At 43.5% G+C, this 21360-nt stretch overlaps 1 protein-coding gene across 2 annotated transcripts in view; it reads right to left on the reverse strand.

Annotated features, from left to right (window-relative positions):
• cpn1 (carboxypeptidase N, polypeptide 1) overlaps window positions 1-21360 on the reverse strand; it is a 191489-nt gene that overhangs the window by 23748 nt on the left and 146381 nt on the right. For both annotated transcript variants that reach the window (XM_084163457.1, XM_084163456.1), the window contains 2 exons: window positions 11271-11410; window positions 2773-2872 (listed from right to left, as the gene is read on the reverse strand). In XM_084163457.1, the coding sequence (XP_084019583.1) occupies window positions 2773-2872; window positions 11271-11410 (240 nt within the window). The remainder of the gene's footprint in view (window positions 1-2772; window positions 2873-11270; window positions 11411-21360) is intronic.

Consider the following 21360-nt stretch of genomic DNA (forward strand, 5'->3'; position numbering starts at 1 on the left):
AAGTCATTAAGGTTTCAAGGCTGACGTTTGGCAACTCGAACCTTCAGCTCCCTCCACAGATTTTCTATGGGATTAAGGTCTGGAGACTGGCTAGGCCACTCCAGGACCTTAATGTGCTTCTTCTTGAGCCACTCCTTTGTTGCCTTGGCCGTGTGTTTTGGGTCATTGTCATGCTGGAATACCCATCCACGACCCATTTTCAATGCCCTGGCTGAGGGAAGGAGGTTCTCACCCAAGATTTGACAGTACATCGTCCATCGTCCCTTTGATGCAGTGAAGTTGTCCTGTCCCCTTAGGAGAAAAACACCCCCAAAGCATAATGTTTCCACCTCCATGTTTGACGGTGGGGATGGTGTTCTTGGGGTCATAGGCAGCATTCCTCCGCCTCCAAACATGGCGAGTTGAATTGATGTGGTCGTCTGTAGCTCAGCTGGTAGAGCACGGCGCTTGTAATGCCAGGGTAGTGGGTTCGATCCCCTGGACCACCCATACACAAAAATGTATGCACGCATGACTGTAAGTCGCTTTGGATAAAAGCGTCTGCTAAATGGCATATTATTATGCCAAAGAGCTCGATTTTGGTCTCATCTGACCTCAACACTTTCACCCAGTTCTCCTCTGAATCATTCAGATGTTCATTGACAAACTTCAGACGGCCCTGTATATGTGCTTTCTTGAGCAGGGGGACCTTGCGAGCGCTTCAGGATTTCAGTCCTTCACGGCGTAGTGTGTTACCAATTGTCTTCTTGGTGACTATGGTCCCAGCTGCCTTGAGATCATTGACAAGATCCTCCCGTGTAGTTCTGGGCTGATTCCTCACCGTTCTCATGATCATTGCAACTACACGAGGTGAGATCTTGCATGGAGCCCCAGGCCAAGGGAGATTGACAGTTATTTTGTGTTTCTTCCATTTGCGAATAATCGCACCAACTGTTGTCACCTTCTCACCTAGCTGCTTGGCAATGGTCTTGTAGCCCATTCCAGCCTTGTGTAGGTCTACAATCTTGTCCCTGACATCCTTGGAGAGCTGGCCATGGTGGAGAGTTTGGAATCTGATTGATTGATTGCTTCTGTGGACAGGTGTCTTTTATACAGGTAACAAGCTGAGATTAGGAGCACTCCCTTTAAGAGTGTGCTCCTAATCTCAGCTCGTTACCTGTATAAAAGACACCTGGGAGCCAGAAATCTTTCTGATTGAGAGAGGGTCAAATACTTATTTCCCTCAATAAAATGCAAATCAATTTATAAAACTTTTGACATGCATTCTTCTGGATTTTTTTGTTGTTATTCTGTCTCTCATTTTTAAAATAAACCTACCATTAAAATGATAGACTGATAATTTTTTTGTCAGTGGGCAAACGTACAAAATCAGCAGGGGATCAAATACTTTTTTTCCTCACTGTATGAGCCGACAAAATGAGAATACGAAGTGAAATTGACATGTCCCTTTCATGGCGCATATCTGTCGTTCATTCTGCTGCTAGTGGCAATGTCATATCAATGAGTACGTTTACATGCACAGTAATAATTCAATATTAAACTGATTTTGGCAGTAGGCAAATTATGCAATAGTCATGTAAACACCTTACTCTGCTTATGTTAATTGGCGTAAGGTCAAAATCAAATGAACCATACGCCAATTAAAACACCTGGTTTTCTGAGTAATCTTTAGAATTACTGCGTTCCAGTGGTGTATTTGATCTACGCCTCCATCTTTAGTGCGAGTGAAGTGAGTTCGGAACAATTGAATGTATGCATCTTAGAAGTAGTTTTCACATGTCCGAAATCAGAATCAAATTTGCTTCCCAAAAATACCATGGTCGCTGTGTTAGAATATTTATTTTGATTAGCGATTTTCTGCATTTATCAGAGTGCCATCAGTTAACCTTATTTCAGATGTGCCCATATAAACAAGATTATTAGGGAAATCGTTCTTTTTGCAGAGCATGTAAATGTTTTAATCAAACTATTATATTCACAATAATCGCATTATTGTGTGCATGTATCCATACTCACTGAGTGTCAGTTTGAAGGACCTACATGTAACATTTTAGCCATAAATTTTATTTCGTCATGGCGTTTTGAAGGACACTGCTTAGAAATGCCCAGAATTGCTTGCTACTGCTTCTTACCTTATCATAATCTTAGCATCAGTTACAAGGAATAAGATTTGTATTGCTGACATTTTTGCTATTGTTGTCTACCTTCTGAATGAGAACCAATCCTAATTCAGGAAGTTGTACTCACAACAACAGACTGGCCATAGAGTTGCAAAATGCTCATTTGCTTAAAAAAAAAAAAAAAAATTGCAGAGTTGCGCGGCATTCTAAGTATGTTTTACTCACATGAATTTCTATTCCTTTGCAACTACTGGTATGTATCTGAAATGTGATGCTAGTTGCAGGTGGAAATGTAACATGTTACATGTAGAATATGTAACATAATATGTAACATAATGAAACAATACAATCTCAAAATACATAAAAACACAAAGGCTTAACACCCAGTTCAAAGATTATAGAGTAATATTATGTATTAGGCTATTGTCACCAAATATTATTGTCCCTAATTTATTCAAAGTGTCTTGTTGTAGCCTATTGTTACATTAATGGAAATTATATGTGCATTTGACTAAGATCTGTGCATACGTACCTACTGGTAAGCCGAAAATTCCTAACTTTGGCATTGCTCAGGGTTTTTAGATGGTTGTGCGTGTTTTTGTGAGAGGAAAATGTCTCCCCTGATGTTAAATGGTTTCTCTGCCCCTCTTACCAGTGGTCACATCGTGGTTGATACCAGCTACTGAAATCTCTGCGTTGCCGATTGGGTTGTTGTTGTTATCATACACCATTCCTTTGATCCCATGATGCACCTGGAGAGGGCGGAAGGACAGTTTACTGAACCCCCCCAATAGGGCAAGAAAACAAACCTTTGCTTTTATAATACTACACCTTAGCGCTGGGCGATATGGACTAAAAGTCATATCACAATACAATAAATGTAACCATTTTGCTCGATTACGATAACTACAACAACATAAAGTGCATTCGGAAAGTATTCAGACCCCTTCCCTTTTTCCACATTTGTTACGTTACAGCCTTATTCTAAAATGTATTAAATTAAAATTTTCCTCAGCAATCTACACACAATACCCAATAATCACAAAGCGAAAACAGGTTTTTAGATGTTTTTGCAAATTTATTAGACATAAAAAACAGAAATACCTTATTTACATAAGTATTCAGACCCTTTGCTATGAGACTCAAAACTGAGCTCAGGTGCATCCTGTTTCCATTTATCATCCTTGAGATGTTTCTACAACTTTTTCAGCGGCAGGGACTGGGAGACTAGTCAGGATCGAGGGAAAGATGAATTGAGCAAAGTACATAGAGATCCTTGATGAAAACCTGCTCCAGAGTGCTCAGGACCTCAGACTGTGGCGAAGGTTCACCTTCCAACAGGACAACGCAGTAGTGGCTTCGGGACAAGTCTCTGAATGTCCTTGAATGGCCCAGCCAGAGCCCGGACTTGAACCCAATCGAACATCTCTGGAGAGACCTGAAAATATTTGTGCACTCCCCATCCAACCAGAATCTTGTTTTAGAGGATCTGCAGAGAAGAATGGGAGAAACACCCCAAAACCAGAATCTTGTTTTAGAGGATCTGCAGAGAAGAATGGGAGAAACACCCCAAATACAGGTGTTCCAAGCTTGTAGCAACATACCCAAGAAGACTTGAGGCTGTAATCACTGCCAAAGGTGCTTCAACAAAGTACTGAGTAAAGGGTCTGAATATTTTATGTAAATGTAATATTTCAGTTTATTGGTTTTATAAATTTGCAAAATATTCCAAAAATAATTTTTTTGCTTTGTCATTATGGGGTATTGTGTGTAGATTGATGATGGGGGGAAAAAATAACAATTTAATCCATTTGAGAATAAGGCTGTAACATAACAAAATGTGGAAAAGTCAAGGGGTCTGAATACTTTCCGAGTTCACTGTATATATAGTTTTATGCACAGTTACTTTCCATTAGCGTCAGGGCTCTAAACAATTTTTTCCAGCGCTAAGTAAGGAAACTGAGATGGTATCATTCAAGAAAAAAGGTATCTATTTCATCTAACATATTCTTGGAATGCTCAATTTATATTTTGATGTGCAACTTGTTAAAATAGGATCCAGAATTATTTTTGGCACAGATGTGTGACGAGTACTGAGGAGACAAAGAGGCAGGACACAGACGCAGGAATCAACAACGTAAATGTTTACTTAACACTGAGCAAGAGAACAACAAAGAGCGAGTACACAACATGACACAAACAATCACACACAACACAACACTGAACAGTACAGGGCTATATAGGGGTGGTGATGAGATGATGAGGTGCAGATGCACTGGAGGTGATTAGGGTGCGTTGGGTTTCCATTCCGGTGTTGCCGAGGTGGTGCGCTCAGACTGGTGGCTCAGTAGACCGGCGAATCAGAGCGCCAGAGGGGAGCAACGGGAGGAGACGTGACACACCCCTGGATGCGCGGCTCCCGCCGCAGGACGTCTCCAGCCCTGGGGCCAAATCCTCTCCTCAGGACCATACCCCTCCCAGTCCACCAGGTAACGGAGTCGTCCCCCACAGAACCTGGAGTCCAGCAGGTCCCTCACCGCATGCGCCGGACTCCCGTCAATGTCCAGGGGCGGGAGGGGTGTACCCAGGGGGACGGCATCCGCCAGAGGACCAGGAACTTCCGGCCTGAGGAGAGACATATGAAAAGTGGGTGAGACACGGTAGTGAGGGGGAAGGAGCAGCCGGTACGATACCTAATTTATCCGCTGGAGGACCTTAAACGTCCCCACAAACCGGGGGCTCAGTTTCTTGCAGGGCAGGCAGAGAGGGAGGTTTTTAGTGGACAGCCAGACACGATCACCAGGCTGGAATATGGGGGCCTCACTGTGGTGGCGGTCGGCTTGGTCCTTCTGCTGACGAATGGCCCTCTGGAGATGGACGGCGTCCCAAACCTGTCTGGCCCTGCGGAACCACTCGTCGAGAGTGGGCGCATCGGTCTGGCTGGGTGTCCAAGGGGCCAGGGCCAGCTGGTACCCCAGGATGCACTGGAAGGGAGTGAGCCCCGTGGAGGAGTGAACGAGGGAGTTCTGGGCATATTCTGCCCAGGGAAGAAACATCGCCCACTCACCCTGCCGGTCCTGACAGTGGCAACGAAGAAACTTCCCCAGCTCCTGGTTCATGCGCTCCACCTGCCCATTCGACTGAGGCCTATACCCGGAAGTGAGGCTGGCCGTGGCCCTGAACTTCTCCAGGAAAGCCTTCCACACTCGGGAGGTGAATTGAGGGCCACGGTTCGAGACGATGTAATCCGGAAGTCCATAATGCCGGAAGACCTGTTGGAACTGGACCTAAGCGACCTGGAGAGCAGAAGGAAGACCAGTTAGTTGGAGAACCAATCTACGACCACCAGGACTGTGGTGAAGCCGTCCGAACGTGGGAGGTTGGTGGCAAAGTATATGGACAGGTGTGACCAGGGTCGCTGAAGCACTGGGAGAGGAACTAGTTTGCCTGCTGGGGCGTTCCGAGATGTCTTCGTTTGGGCACATATGGAACAGGAGTTGACATAGCAGGAGACATCAGTAGCCAAGGTGGCCACCAGTATTTTTGTGAGAGAGAATTTAGGGTAACACCGGAGTGCCCTGCCGTAAAAGGTGGTGTGCGCCCAGATCAGCAGGCGGTCACGGACCCTGGTGGGTACATACACGCGCCCAGGAGGGGCGTTGGCAGGCGCTGGGTCCTCCTGAGCCGCCAGGCGGATGTCTTCGTCCACATCCCAAACGACAGGTGCCACGATGTGAGACGGAGGCAGGATAGGACCCCCCAGATCCTTCCTTTTTCCAGTATGGTGCATCCTGGAGAGTGCATCAGCTTTCACATTCTGGGATCCTGGGCGGTAGGACAGAATAAACTGAAAGCAAGTAAGAAATTGGGACCACCTGGCTTGACGAGAGTTCATCCGTATGTGCTCCAAATTCCAGTGGTCAGTGAGAATCCGGAATGGATGGACTGCGCCCTCCAGCCAGTGTCTCCATTCCTCCAGAGTGAGGACCACCGCCAACAGCTCCCTGTCTCCAACTCCATAGTTGCTCTCTGCGGGGGTAAGCTTTTTAGAGAAAAAGGGACAGGGATACATTTTCTCTGGCTGACCTTGCCGCTGGGAGAGGGCCCCACCCTTGCCCTCTTCAGATGCGTCCACCTCCAGGATGAAAGGACGAGCTGGATCTGGGTGTTTTAGGAGGGGCGTTGTGGTGAACCTCTCCTTCAGCCTCTTGAAGGCAACGTCAGCCGCAGGGTTCCAGGCCAGCTTCTGAGGCCCACCCTTAAGGAGAGAGGTGAGCAGGGTGGCTATGGAGCTGAAGGACCTGATGAAACGCTGATAGAAATGTGCAAAGCCCAGGAAGTTCTGTAGGCCCTTGATGGTGGTGGGCACTGGCCATGACCTGACGCCGTCCGTCTTCGCTCTTTCCATGAACACCCCCTGAGGACTGATCCTGTATCCCAGGAAGGAGATGGCCTGTTGGTTGTATTCACATTTCTCCCCCTTCACCAAAAGGCTGTGTTCCCGGAGGCGGAGTAGGACTGCTTGGACGTCCCTGTCGTGCTCCTCGAACGTAACTGAGTAGATCAGGATATCGTCGATGTACACCACCACCTGTATACTCAGCATGTCTCGGAACACGTCATTGACAAAGGACTGGAACACGGAAGGTGTGTTGGTGAGGCCATAGGGCATGACGCAGTATTCATAGTGGCCTGAGGTAGTGCGGAATGCCATCTTCCACTCGTCTCCTTCCCGGATTCGGATCAGGTTGTAGGCACTCCTCAGGTCCAACAAGTACCGGGCCCCTCACAGCTGCTCGATGGCCGACGGAACCAGAGGGAGGGGGTACCGGTACTTGGTGGGGACTGCGTTCAGCCCCCGGTAGTCAATGCACGGCCTCAGTCCTCCGTCTTTTTTGGCTACGAAGAAGAAGCTGGAAGAGGCAGGAGAGGTAGAGCATCTGATGAACCCCTGTTTCAGGGTCTCCGCCACATACTTCTCCATGGCCTCAGTCTCCGCTATGGAGATGGAGTAAATGCAACTCTTCGGGGGGTCAATGGTGCAGTCCCAGGGCCTGTGAGGAGGGAGACACTTAGCCTTGGAGGCAGAGAAGACCTCGGAGAGATCTGCATACTCACATGGAATGTTGGGCTGGAGGGCGGACTCCGGACTCTCCACTGACGTGGAACAACAAACCACCGGCAGGCAGGTCCTCCGGCATGAGGGGGACCAGGCTGTGATCCTCCTGGTGATCCAAATGATGGTGGGGTTGTGTAGTCTGAGCCAGGGCAATCCCAAGACAATCCGGTGAAGGGGTGACGTGACGATGTGGAAGGACAGCTCCTCGTGGTGCTCCGGTAATGTGGGAATGGTGATGGTGATGGGGAGAGTGACGTGCATAATGGTGCCTGATCCAAGTGGTTTATTGTCCAGCAAGGTGACGTGTAGTGGAGAAAGCAGTGGCACAGTGGGCAACCCACATTAAGAGACCAGCTCCCTATCGATAAGGTTCCCCGCTGATCCGGAATCTATCCTTGCCGTGGAAAGCAAAGAAAAGGAAGAACCATTCACCGTTAGGGTAACTTAAAACAATGGTTTGGTGACAGGTGATGGCAGAACACTCACGGAGCGGCAACGGGAGTCATACCGCATAGATAGATCTCCGCCAGGAGATCTGTGGTGCTGTAGGGGGTGCTGCCCACCTCCATGGGTGAGGGTATTAAGGTCCATCTCATCATCCCGACATGCGAGTTCCGTCGTGATGTCCTCCCATAAGCCTCTCCTGAAGGCCGTGCGCAGAGCACGCTCATTCCAGCCGGAAGATGCCGCCACCGTGCGAAAGCTCAGGGAGTACTCGAAGGCAGCCTCCTCTCCCTGTTGTAGCCGGAGGAGATGCTCACCCCTGTCCTTTCCCTCCGTGGGATGATCGAACACCGCCCTGAACCGAGCGAGGAAGGTGGAGTAGGGAAGCGCCGCGGCCTCACCTCCTTCCCAGACTGCCGTGGCCCAATCCAGCGCCTTTCCCTTCAGTAGCAAAATCACCAGCACTATCCTGGCTTGGTCCGATGGAGATGCCCCATGCTAATGCACCAGATACAGTGAGACCTGTAGCAGGAAGCCTCTACATTTCGTCGTTTTCACGTCATAGCGCTCCGGCAGGGCGAGGGGTCCGTCAGACGTTGGTGATAGCACGGGAGGAAGGGGACTGGGTGCACTCGCCGCTCCCTGAGGTGGAACCGGAGCGTTTGTGCAGCGCTTGGAGCACTTCCTGCATGGCGGCGTTCACCTAGGCAATCTGCTGCCGGTGCTGGTCGAGGCGCTGGTAAACTCTAGCAGGATTACCTTCTGCATCCATCTTTGTGATAGGTGTGTAATTCTGTGACGAGTACTGAGGATACGAAGAGGCAGGACGCAAACGCAGGAATCAACACTGTAAAGGTTTACTTAACACTGAGCAAGAGAACAACAAAGAGCGAGTACACGACATGACAAACAATCACACACAATACAACACTGAACAGTCCAGGGCTATATACAGTGGGGGGAAAAAGTATTTAGTCAGCCACCAATTGTGCAAGTTCTCCCACTTAAAAAGATGAGAGAGGCCTGTCATTTTCATCATAGGTACACGTCAACTATGACAGACAAATTGAGGAAAAAAAATCCAGAAAATCCCATTGTAGGGTTTTTAATTAATTAATTTGCAAATTATGGTGGAAAATAAGTATTTGGTCACCTACAAACAAGCAAGATTTCTGGCTCTCACAGACCTGTAACTTCTTCTTTAAGAGGCTCCTCTGTCCTCCACTCGTTACCTGTATTAATGGCACCTGTTTGAACTTGTTATCAGTATAAAAGACACCTGTCCACAACCTCAAACAGTCACACTCCAAACTTCACAATGGCCAAGACCAAAGAGCTGTCAAAGGACACCAAAAACAAAATTGTAGACCTGCACCAGGCTGGGAAGACTGAATCTGCAATAGGTAAGCAGCTTGGTTTGAAGAAATCAACTGTGGGAGCAATTATTAGGAAATGGAAGACATACAAGACCACTGATAATCTCCCTCGATCTGGGGCTCCACGCAAGATCTCACCCCGTGGGGTCAAAATGATCACAAGAACGGTGAGCAAAAATCCCAGAACCACACGGGGGGACCTAGTGAATGACCTGCAGAGAGCTGGGACCAAAGTAACAAAGCCAACCATCAGTAACACACTACGCCGCCAGGGACTCAAATCCTGCAGTGCGAGACGTGTCCCCCTGCTTAAGCCAGTACATGTCCAGGCCCGTCTGAAGTGCATTTGGATGATCCAGAAGAGGATTGGGAGAATGTCATATGGTCAGATGAAACCAAAATATAACTTTTTGGTAAAAACTCAACTCGTCATGTTTGGAGGACAAAGAATGCTGAGTTGCATCCAAAGAACACCATACCTACTGTGAAGCATAGGGTTGGAAACATCATGCTTTGGGGCTGTTTTTCTGCAAAGGGACCAGGACGACTGATCCGTGTAAACGAAAGAATGAATGGGGCCATGTATCGTGAGATTTTGAGTGAAACCCTCCTTCCATCAGCAAGGGCATTGAAGATGAAACGTGGCTGGGTCTTTCAGCATGACAATGATCCCAAACACACCGCCCGGGCAACGAAGGAGTGGCTTCGTAAGAAGCATTTCAAGGTCCTGGAGTGGCCTAGCCAGTCTCCAGATCTCAACCCCATAGAGAATCTTTGGAGGGAGTTGAAAGTCTGTGTTGCCCAGCGACAGCCCCAAAACATCACTGCTCTAGAGGAGATCTGCATGGAGGAATTGGCCAAAATACCAGCAACAGTGTGTGAAAACCTTGTGAAGACTTACAGAAAATGTTTGACCTGTGTCATTGCCAACAAAGGGTATATAACAAAGTATTGAGAAACTTTTGTTATTGACCAAATACTTATTTTCCACCATCATATGCCAATAAATTCATTAAAAATCCTACAATGTGATTTTCTGGATTTCTTTTTCTCATTTTGTTTGTCATAGTTGACGTGTACCTATGATGAAAATTACAGGCCTCTCTCATCTTTTTAAGTGGGAGAACTTGCACAATTGGTGGCTGACTAAATACTTTTTCCCCACACTGTATGGGTGGTGATGAGATGATGAGGTGCAGGTGCACTGGAGGTGATTAGGGTGCATTGGGTTTCCATTCCGGTGTTGCTGAGGTGGTGCGCTCAGACCGGTGGCTCAGTAGACCGGTGAATCAGAGTGCAGGAGGGGAGCAACGGGAGGAGACATGACAAGATGTGCACATTGGCCTAGGCCTATGCTACATAATTCACCACCTGAGTAAGTGGGAACTCAAAACACTTAACTAGATAGCTAACTCTAAATATGATATTGTTGCTAGATAGCCATGTAAATTATAAATTGTATTAGTAAATGTAATAGCCTAGGCTACTTGATGTATTCACTGCAAATCAACCATACTACATAGCCTACTCCGATTGTGAAGTGGTTTTGCTCAATATTGAGAGTTGAGAAATAAATGATATACTCACAGAAAGCTGATACTCTCCTCTCTTTAACAATAACATCAGCAGTTGCTTTAAAACTGTTTTTCCAGCAATTGCATTTTGAAATGCGCAATGGTCATATGCTTGTGCCTATCAGAATGCATCTCTCCTTCTGTGCTCACATGGACAGGAAGAGGAAATGTGAGTAGCTCGGTCACACATCAGCCAGCAGCAAGACAGGGACTGGCAGATACTTTCATAGCAGGAATCAATATAATGCACATTACTGTTGACCAAAGCATAGTTTTAGAACAATCAAATCTGCAGGAACGTTGTTTAGCATAATCACCAAAAATTACTGACCTAACCAAAATTGCTTAGGTAAGAGGAAGGTAATGTCGGTCATTTTCTGTTTATTGTCCCAGCTCCACTACACCTCCACTACACAGTCCTCCTGTGAGAATACATGGCTTATGTTATGTTACGACATCATGTACTGTGCAGTATGCTGTTCCTTGTAACCCATTGTATTTGAGCAGGGACACTAGTTTACAGCTCTAACAGTGAACAATTATCTGACCCTCTACTGATACTGTGCCACAGTAAATATATGTGTGTGTGTGTATGTGGGGGGGGGGGGGGGGGGGAGAGAGAGAGTAGAAAAAGAACCTGCTCCAGGTAGGAGATCAGGGCCTCTCTGTTGCCCAGCCATTCTCTTGACAAGGCTGATGCCGGGGGGAACTTGTCACAGCTGAGTTCCAGAGTGATCTCAAAGCAGTTGGTGTATAGGTAGTTAAAGTCCTGCATGCCTGTGGAGAGACACAATACTGTTAAAGTGAAGGTACATTGAACACTTCTACACAATTATTTTTCTATGCTCTTTTTCATCATGCTTTTTCTTGATATTTGCTGACAAATTATTTGGTAACAATGGGTACTTTAAGAAAGAGATTATTCAAAGATGAATGTTAACATGCACACCACCCCCATCTCTCATACTGTACATTCCCCTCCATATGTATTTGGACAGTGAAGCAAAATTGTTTAATTTGACGCTATACTCTGACATTTTAGATTTGAGACAGAATGTGTCATATTAGGCGACAGTACAGAATGTCAGCTTTTATTTGAGGGTATTTTCATACATAGCTATTTTACTGTTTAAAAAAAATGAAAGCCCTTTATGGATCTAGTCCCATTTGAAGAAGGCATATTGTGTTTGTATAAATGAACTTAGTGTATTTAACACTAGAACCGCTAAAGCAGTCATTTTGACTGATCATGAATGATTTACTTTTTTTACTCTTTCATTTTGTAACTCATGCACCCCTGCTTCCTTGGCTTTTCCTAAATAAGTCTATATAACACACTGCCACCGTTAGAATCTTAATAGCACAAACAGAACTGGAGTTATAACCAGTTTTAGGAGGGCAAGTCATTTCTTTTGAATGGTTTTTCCCCAGTTGCCCCTCCTTCTCCCAACAGTAGGGCGTGCTCCGCTCCTTCAAATAAAATAAAATGTTATTGGTCACATACACATATTTAGCAGTTGTTATCGCGGGTGTAGCGAAATGCTTCTGTTCCTTCTTCTGACAGTTGAAAGTGCAGTGTCCAGCTGATAGTCGCCCTGATAATTGCCTCGAAACTGAACCTAAACTATACTGAAACCAATTTCACACAAATAAGAACAGATTAAATAAATTAAGTAAAGTATGATGGGTGAGTTGATGACCAGGGGAAGTTTTATTATGTAATCACCAATTGTGAATGAAGAACAGGGCGGGCCATTCTATTGTATTGATACATTCTAATTATAGGCCTAATCTTAAAATGGTATGTACCCTATATCAGTTCACTGACTCAAAGCATTCTTATCAGTATACTCTGGCATACTACTATTTCTTCACTTCACTGTCATTGGTGAACAAGTTGCTTGCAAAGAAAACAAGTCTGGCCAGCACCATGAACAAAGTGATGCAAAATAAGGCACCTGCACAGCCGTTGTACTCCACAACTAGACACAATCTAGAGAAAACCGGATACTATTACGCACTACAACCAAACAAAGGTACAGTATGTCAAAGTGTGTCAAGCAAGTGAAAGTAATGAAAATTGTGTGAACTGTTGGGACAAGCGATAACAGCTAAATTAAATCCAACTGATGCACACAAGCACGAGCTGACAATAATTGACCATTTTTGACTGCTGTCATATTGATACATGTATTCATTATAATGCCATTATTGCTTTTGTGCAGAGTTTCACTATTTATGTAGCCACTTGGCGTTTATAATGATGTTTAGGCTACTAGTGTTTTCATCATTTTACCACGCGTCTTTTGACCGTGCTTCTTGGTGGTTGGGGTATTTTGTATTTTATTTTGTTATGTTACCATGTTCCAACGCATATGCTTTCTGTTTCATAGTTGTAGCAAAGGCAATCCACGAATAAACATTTTGTTTTTACATATAGCCTACAGTAACATAATCTAATGAAAACACTATTGTGTTATTTGAAATAAAATACAAATCGTTTTCTAATGTTACCCAAGGCCTTCATAAACACAACCAAATGATAATTGTTGCTATAGCACATATGAAATATATTAATTACACTGTTAGAATGTTGCAGTCAGAATGACTGCTCATTAGCTTGAAGGGGGTCAAGCTACTTTTGCACATTTCATGTCGTCAGAGAGAGGGGTGCTGTAAATTAAGAGGACTGAAGGTGTTCTAAAATATGAGATGTTGAAGAGTATAATAAATACCGCTTTGATGTCATACAAGAAACCCACACAATCATGAGTGCAAATGTGCATTTTACATTTCCATATTATAAAACTCATGTCATTTACAGTATCAATGTTGATGATCGCTATGTTTGATGAACGGTTGAAAGGATAACATGGCGTCATGCCCGGGGTTGTTCTGAACATATTATTCTATGTGTACCAAAATGACAATGTGAAAGCCTAAGACTGTAAGATCTAATTTTATAAATCAGCTAGGCAATAGATGCCCACCTTCAATTGATGCCCACCTGATCCAGATTTCAATTTGTAATGGTATTTTTGGGATTGCGTGAACACCACCATTGTGTGATGGTGGGGATGCAGGGCAGTGTTCCAAACAAAAAACTACAAGTGTGGTTGCGTCAGTTCCTCCGAAGGCACAGTCATGAGAGGTCCAGAAACCACCTAAAAGTTGAACGCTTTTCCTGAGTCATACAAGTGTATTGAAATTAATTAATCATTTAGACCTCTTACACAATCCCTCCATCCTCCCTGGCACCTGTCTACGTCATTTCTTGTCACGAACTCCACAAACTCCTGTCACGAACTCGGACACCTCCTGCGCCTCGACCTGTTGTTTCGGCCTGTTGTTTCCGAAGTTTTATTTTGTTTTATTTTTATTTTGTTCATTAGTGTTTGTGTCAACACCTGCTATCAACTAGTCAGCTAGCTAGGTTGCAATGGAGCCCGATTCGCCTGGAATAGCTAACGGAAGTTTCCAGCACTGTAGAAGCTGTGTTTATTACGCTCTTATCCGGGACAATATTGATAATTGCGGAGGATTACAGGAATTAAGTGGCTGTCAAATTTCTATTCTGCGCGAACTTATGGGGAAAATGCAAATTGGAACTTTCTTGTTCTCAACTCCTGTGGCTGGACGCCACTCGGGCCTGATGAATGTATCCCCGCCTTGTCATCTGTCCTTATCTGAATGGCTTGTACCACCTGGAACTTGCCTGCCGAGGAAGTCGTCTCCATCTGCTTCTCCTCCTCCATCTTGTAGTGGAGTAGACGGAGAACAGCAAGAGGATTGTTCCAATCAGCACGGGTCCCATGTCACAAGTCGTGGAATCCGAAGGCAGCGGCATAATGCTAAGCGGATTGGAGTGTCTGCGAGAGGTTCAGAGCAGATTGACATAAGGAATAGCTTCGCCACACTGGTGCCTGATCTACCTACGCCTTCATTGCTGGGATTGCCAGTGTCTGCGACAGCTGTGCTGAATCCAACTACGCTGACTCCAGCAGCAGCTTTGTCATTGAGTTCGGCTCCTTTCCCTCTCTCTGGATCTGAAGTGACACTGCCTGCTGTGGGAGGTCTGGACCTATCGCCGGGAGCAGCGGGCATATACTATCCTGCTTCTCGTGGGCCTGTGAAAGGTTCAACGAATTGTGTGAGGGGTAGGAATGGGCGGATTTCTCCATCTCCTTCTCCGACCATTGTATTGGGCAGTTCAATGGTGATAAATGTCTCAGTCACGAGTACAGGACAGGATCACGAGTACAGGACATCAATAAACTGCTCCCAAACATTTTAAACCTGCATGAGGAAATTGAGTCTATCACAGATCATGTGGGATTCAATTACATTATGAAGGGCAGCTCAGAACACCTGAAGATGGATTTTAAAGAACTGATTGGGTCTCTGCTTGACACCAACAAACGCCCCATAACAACTCGCCCTGTGCCCTCCCTAAATCGTGACATCTCTGAAACTCACCTAGATAACACCTTTGATGATACAGTGGTAGCAATACATGGATATAACATCTTCAGAAAATACAGAAATGCCAAAGGTGGAGGTGCTGCCGTTTACATTCAGAACCACATTCCTGTAAAGCTTAGAGAGGATCTCATGTTAAATACTGTTGAAGTAATATAGCTACAGGTTCATCTGCCTCACCTAAAGCCCATCCTGGTCGGAAGTTGCTATAGACCTCCAAGTGCTAACCGTCAGTATCTGGATAACATGTGTGAAATGCTTGATAATGTATGTGATATCAACAGAAAGGTATATTTTCTGGGTGATTTAAATATTGACTGGCTTTCATCAAGCTGCTAATTCATGAAAAAGCTTCAAACTGTAACTAGTGCCTGCAACCAGGTTCATGTTGTCTGTCAACCTACCAGGGTAGTTACAAACAGCACAGGAATGAGATCATCAACATGTTTTGATCACATCTTTACTAATGCTGCAGAAATTTGTTTTAAAGCAGTATCCAAATCCATCAGATGTAGTGATCACAATATAGTAGCCATATCTAGAAAAAACAAAGTTAAAAGGCTGAGCCTAATATAGTGTATAAGAGGTCATACAATAAGTTTTGTAGTGATTCCTATGTTGTTGATGTAAATAATATTTGTTGGTCTGTGGTGTGTAATGAGGAGCAACCAGACGCTGCACTTGACACATTTATGAAATAGCTTATTCCAGTTACTAATAAGTATGCACCCACTAAGAAAATAACTGTAAAAACTGTTAAACCAGTGGTTTCATGAAGAATTGAAAAATGGTATGGTTGAGAGGGATGAGGCAAAAGGAATGGCAAATAAGTCTGGCTGCACAACCGATTGGCAAACGTACTGTAAGTTGAGAAATCATGTGACTAAGTATGACAACTTGGATGGAAAATTACTGAGGATAATAGCGGATGATATTGCCACTTCTATTTGCCATATCTTCAATCCGAGCCTACTAGAAATTGTGTGCCTTCAGGAGTGAAGCAAAAGTAATTACGCTACCCAACAATAGTAAAGCCCCCATTACTGGCTCAAATAGCCAACCAATCAGCCTGTTACCAACCCTTAGTAAACTTCTGGGAAAAATTGTGCTTGAACAGATATAATGCTATTTTACTGTAAACAAATTGACAACAGACTTTCAGTACGCTAATAGGGAAGGACATTCAACAAGCACAAATGACTGATGATTGGCTGAGAGCAATTGATGATAAAAAGATTGTGGGGCTGTTTTGTTAGACTTCAGTGCGGCTTTTGACATTATCGATCAAAGTCTGCTGCTGGAAAAACGTATGTGTTATGGCTTTACTTGTCTAACAGAACACAGAGGGTGTTCTTTAATAGAAGCCTCTCGAACATAATCCAGGTAAAATCAGGAATTCCCCAGGGTAGCTGTTTAGGTCCCTTACTTTTTTCAATCTTTACTAATGACATGCCACTGGCCTTGAGTAAAGCCAGTGTGTCTATGTATGCGGATGACTCAACACTATACACGTCAGCTACTACAGCGAGTGAAATTACTGCAACACATAACAAAGAGCTGCAGCTAGTTTCAGAATGGGTGGCAAGGAATAAGTTAGTCCTAAATATTTCAAAAACTAAAAGCATTGTATTTGGGACAAATCATTCACTAAACCCTAAACCTCAACTAAATCTTGTGATACATAATGTGGAAATTGATCAAGTTGAGGTGACTAAACTGCTTAGAGTAACCCTGGATTGTAAACTGTCATGGTCAAAACATGTTGATACAACAGTAGCCAAGATGGGGAGAAGTCTGTCCATAATAAAGTGTTACTCTACCTTCTTAACAGCACTATCAACAAGGTAGGTCCTACAGACTCTAGTTTTGTCGCACATGGACTGCACAGGACAGCACTGCTGGCCCTTAAATGTACACAGAGAGCTAACATTAATAATATGCATGTAAATCTCTCATTGCTCAAAGTGGAGAGATTGACTTCATCACTACTTGTTTTTGTAAGAAGTGTTGACATGCTGAATGCACCGAGGTGTCTGTTTAAACTACTAGCACAGAGCTCGGACACCCATGCATACCCCACAAGACATGCCACCAAAGGTCTCTTCACAGTCCCCAAGTCAAGAACAGACTATGGGAGGCACACAGTACTAAATAGAGCCACGACTACATGGAATTCTATTCCAAATCAGGTAAATGATGCAAGCAGTAGAATCAGATTTAAAAAACAGATAAAAATACACCTTATGGAAGAGCGGGGACTGTAAAGAGACACACACACAGGCAGAGACACACATGCACACACGCACTCTACACACACATAAACATGGATGTTGTATTGTAAATATGTGATAGTGGAGTAGTTGCCTGAGGGAACACACTAAATATATTGTGTAAAGTGTAATGAAATGTAATGTTATGTAATATTTTAAATTGTATATACTGTAATTGCCTTAATGTTGCTGGACCCCAGGAAGAGTACGGATCCTTAATGAATACAAATAGAAATACAAATGTTCTGTTGTATCTACCCCAAATTTGTCATGAATATTCTTGTTATGCAACTAAATATATACAGAGTATTTCCAGATTCTTTTATCGAAAAATTGTTTCAAAAAGTAGAGTAAAGGTACATTAAATAATGTGTAATGTTTGAATTCAGTCTTGTGACATGTGAACCTTTGGTTCCTCATCTTTGTTCTGGGAATTTCCCCAGAATCTCGAAAGGGTTCCCTTTCAATTGCTCCTATGGTTATGCATATCCTACTGGGCACAGACATAAGTTCAACGTCTAGTTTTGATTTACATTTGGTTGAGTTGTCAACTAACGTGAATTCAATGTAAAAAAAGAAAAAATCATCATTATATTGGATTTAGGTTAAAAGTTGGGTAAAAAAAAAGATGAAAAGTTGATGAGTTTTTTCAATCCAATCAGATTTCCACGTTGGTTCAACATCACATTGATTGTTTTGGTTGAAATAATAATATAATATGCCATTTAGCAGATGTTTTTATCCAAAGTGACTTACAGTCATGTGTGCATACATTTTTACATATGGGTGGTCCCGGGGATCGAACCCACTACCCTGGCGTTACAAGCGCCATGCTCTACCAATTGAGCTACAGAGGACCACAATGACTTGTAAACAACGTTGATTCTACCAGTTTCTGCTCAGTGGGATGCTTCTCATATTGCTTATGATTCTCATATCGCTACTCCATGCCCACTGATTTGGAGAGGTAGAGGAGTATTTAGCAGACTTTTATTACCACACAGACGGTTCTCTAAATTCAAACACAGGTAGTAAAATCTGGGATAAACTGAGACTATATGCATTATTCAACATAGGGTAAAACAGGTATTGGTTACTGAAAAACTTGCAAAGGAGGAGTGAGGTCATTAATGAAGAGAACAAATCATAAGGACAAGTTCTCTGCCTCTTTCCCGCCACACAGACCCAAACCTACAAACTCATGTGGGACGCTACTCAGCTGACTGTAGAGGGCGCCATTGCTATAGGCTACTGTAAGACTGCGACACAGATTACTCTGTCACTTTTCATGCCGGCTTTCAAGAACAGAGGAAGAGGCGAGCGATTCCTACTTTGTACTTCCAGGGGAGCATGACACAATGTCCTGACCACTTTAGGTGACCATTTTGTGACATTCTAACGACTAGTTTTTATTTGCAGGGTAGGATGTCGCAAGATTGTTCCAAGGGAACATTCTCTGATGGACCTTTGTGTAGTTCCCTGTACGTTACCAGGACGTCATGTTAGGACGTTTGTAAGCTGTTTTCAAGACATTTGTTTTACCAGCCGTCAGGACGTCACGTGATGGTCCCAAGTGTCCCACACAATTAAAAGTAAAGTAATTAAATGGTATGGGTGTCTTAAGTGGTACGCTATTCAGCTAAAATAGTGTACAAATCTTTAATCAATGACAATATGATTTGATTACATTTGACATGATCACTTAGTACTGATGTATCCCAGTTACAAATAAGCATGCACCAATTAAGAAAATTACTGTAAAAACTGTTAAATCCCTGTGGATTGATGAGGAATTGAAATATTTTATGGTTCAGAGGGATGAAGCAAAAGGAACGGCAAATAAGTCTGGCTGCACAACCGATTGGCAAACGCACAGCAAATTGAGAAATTATGTGACTAAACTGATTAAAAAGAAGAAGAAACTACACAATGAACAAAGATAAATGACAAAGAATGGTAGTAAAAAGCTTTGGAGCACCTTCAATTAAATGTTGGAAAAAAAGGCAAACTCAACTCCATCATTCATTGAATCAGATGGCTCATTCATTACAAAACCGACTGATATTGCCAACTACTTTAATAATTTTTTCATTGGCAAGATTAGCAAATTTAGGCATGACATGCCAGCAACAAACGCTGACACTACACATCCAAGTATATCTGACCAAATAATGATAGAGAAGAATTGTAATTTTGAATTCCGTAAAGTGAGTGGGGAAGAGGTGAAAAAATTATTGTTGTCTATCAACAATGACAAGCCAACGTGGTCTGACAACCTGGGTGGAAAATTACTGAGGATAAGAGCGGACGATATTGCCACTCCTATTTGTCATATCTTCCATTTAAGCCTCCTAGAAAGTGTGTGCCCTCAGGCCTGGAGGAAAGCAAAAGCTATTCCGCTACCTAAGAATAGTAAAACCCCTTTACTGGCTCAAATATCCGACCAATCAGCCTGTTACCAACACTTAGTAAAGTTTTGAAAAAAATGGTGTTTGACCAGATACAATACTATTTTCCAGTAAACAAATTGACAACAGACTTTCAACACGCTGATAGGGAAGGGCATTCAACAAGCACAGCACTTACACAAATGACTGATGATTGGCTGAGAGAAATTGATGATTAAAAGATTGTGGAGGCTGTTTTGTTAGACTTCAGTGTCGCTTTTGACATTATCGATCATAGTCTGCTGCTGGAAAAACGTATGTGTTATGGCTTTACACCCCTTGATATAATGTGGAATAAGAGTTACCTGTCTAACAGAACACAGAGGGTGTTCTTTATTGGAAGCCTCTCCAACATAATCCAGGTAGAATTAGGAATTCCCCAGGGTAGCTGTCTAGGCCCCCTACTTTTTTTCCATCTTTACTAATGACATGCCACTGGCTTTGAGTAAAGACAATGTGTCTATGTACGCGGATGACTCAACACTATACACATCAGCTACTACAGCAACTGAAATGACTGCAACACTTAACAACGAGCTGCAGTTAGTTTCAGAATGGCTGGCAAGGAATAAGTTAGTCCTAAATATTTCTACAACTAAAAGCATTGTATTTGGGACAAATCATTCACTAAACCCTAAACCTCAACTAAATCTTGTAATGAATAATGTGGAAATTGAGCAAGTTGAGGTGACTAAACTGCTTGGAGTAATCCTGGATTGTAAAATGTCATTGTCAAAACATATTGATACAACAGTAGCTAAGATGGGGAGAAGTCTGTCCATAATAAAGCGCTGCTCTACCTTCTTTTTTTTTTAAATCTTTATTTTAACAGGGATTAACAGACTGAGACCTGGATCTCTTTTACGGCTGTGCCCTGTGTAAACATGTTGACATGTACAGTTTTAGACATACAGACAAGAACATTTCAAACATACAAAACAAAAACACAATTCAACAGAAACAATCACAGACAACATCATATTGATCCTCCATAACATTTTTTAAATGGGCAAGGGACACCAGAGTGTCTAACTTAAGTTGGATCTGCAGTTTGTTCCATAAATAAGGTGCAAAGGAAATGAAGGCAGTCCTACCCAACTCTGTGGAGACCACATGAGTCTCTAATGTAATCCACATCTGTGATCTGGTTTTAAAATTAGTATATCTATTGGAAATTAATGATGATATATATGGAGGTAGTTTTAAAAGAAGTGCTTTATAAATAAACAAGAGAGCATGTTGCTCTCGCCTCACAGATAGAGAGGCCCAACCCACATGTTGATATAGGAAACAGTGATGAGTTTTGTAACTATCACCTGTGATAAACCTGAGTACACAATGGTAAATAGCATCTATCAACAGCACTATCCACAAGGCAGGTCCTACAGGCTCAAGTTTTGTTGCACCTGGACTACTGTTTAGTTGTGTGGTCAGGTGCCACAAATTGCAATTGGTTCGGAACAGGGCAGCACGACTGGCCCTTGGATGTATACAGAGAGCAAACATTAATAATTTATATGTCAATCTCTCC

Source organism: Coregonus lavaretus (genome assembly GCF_964263955.1).
Source record: "Coregonus lavaretus genome assembly, chromosome: 1".
Taxonomy (NCBI): Eukaryota; Metazoa; Chordata; class Actinopteri; order Salmoniformes; family Salmonidae; genus Coregonus; species Coregonus lavaretus.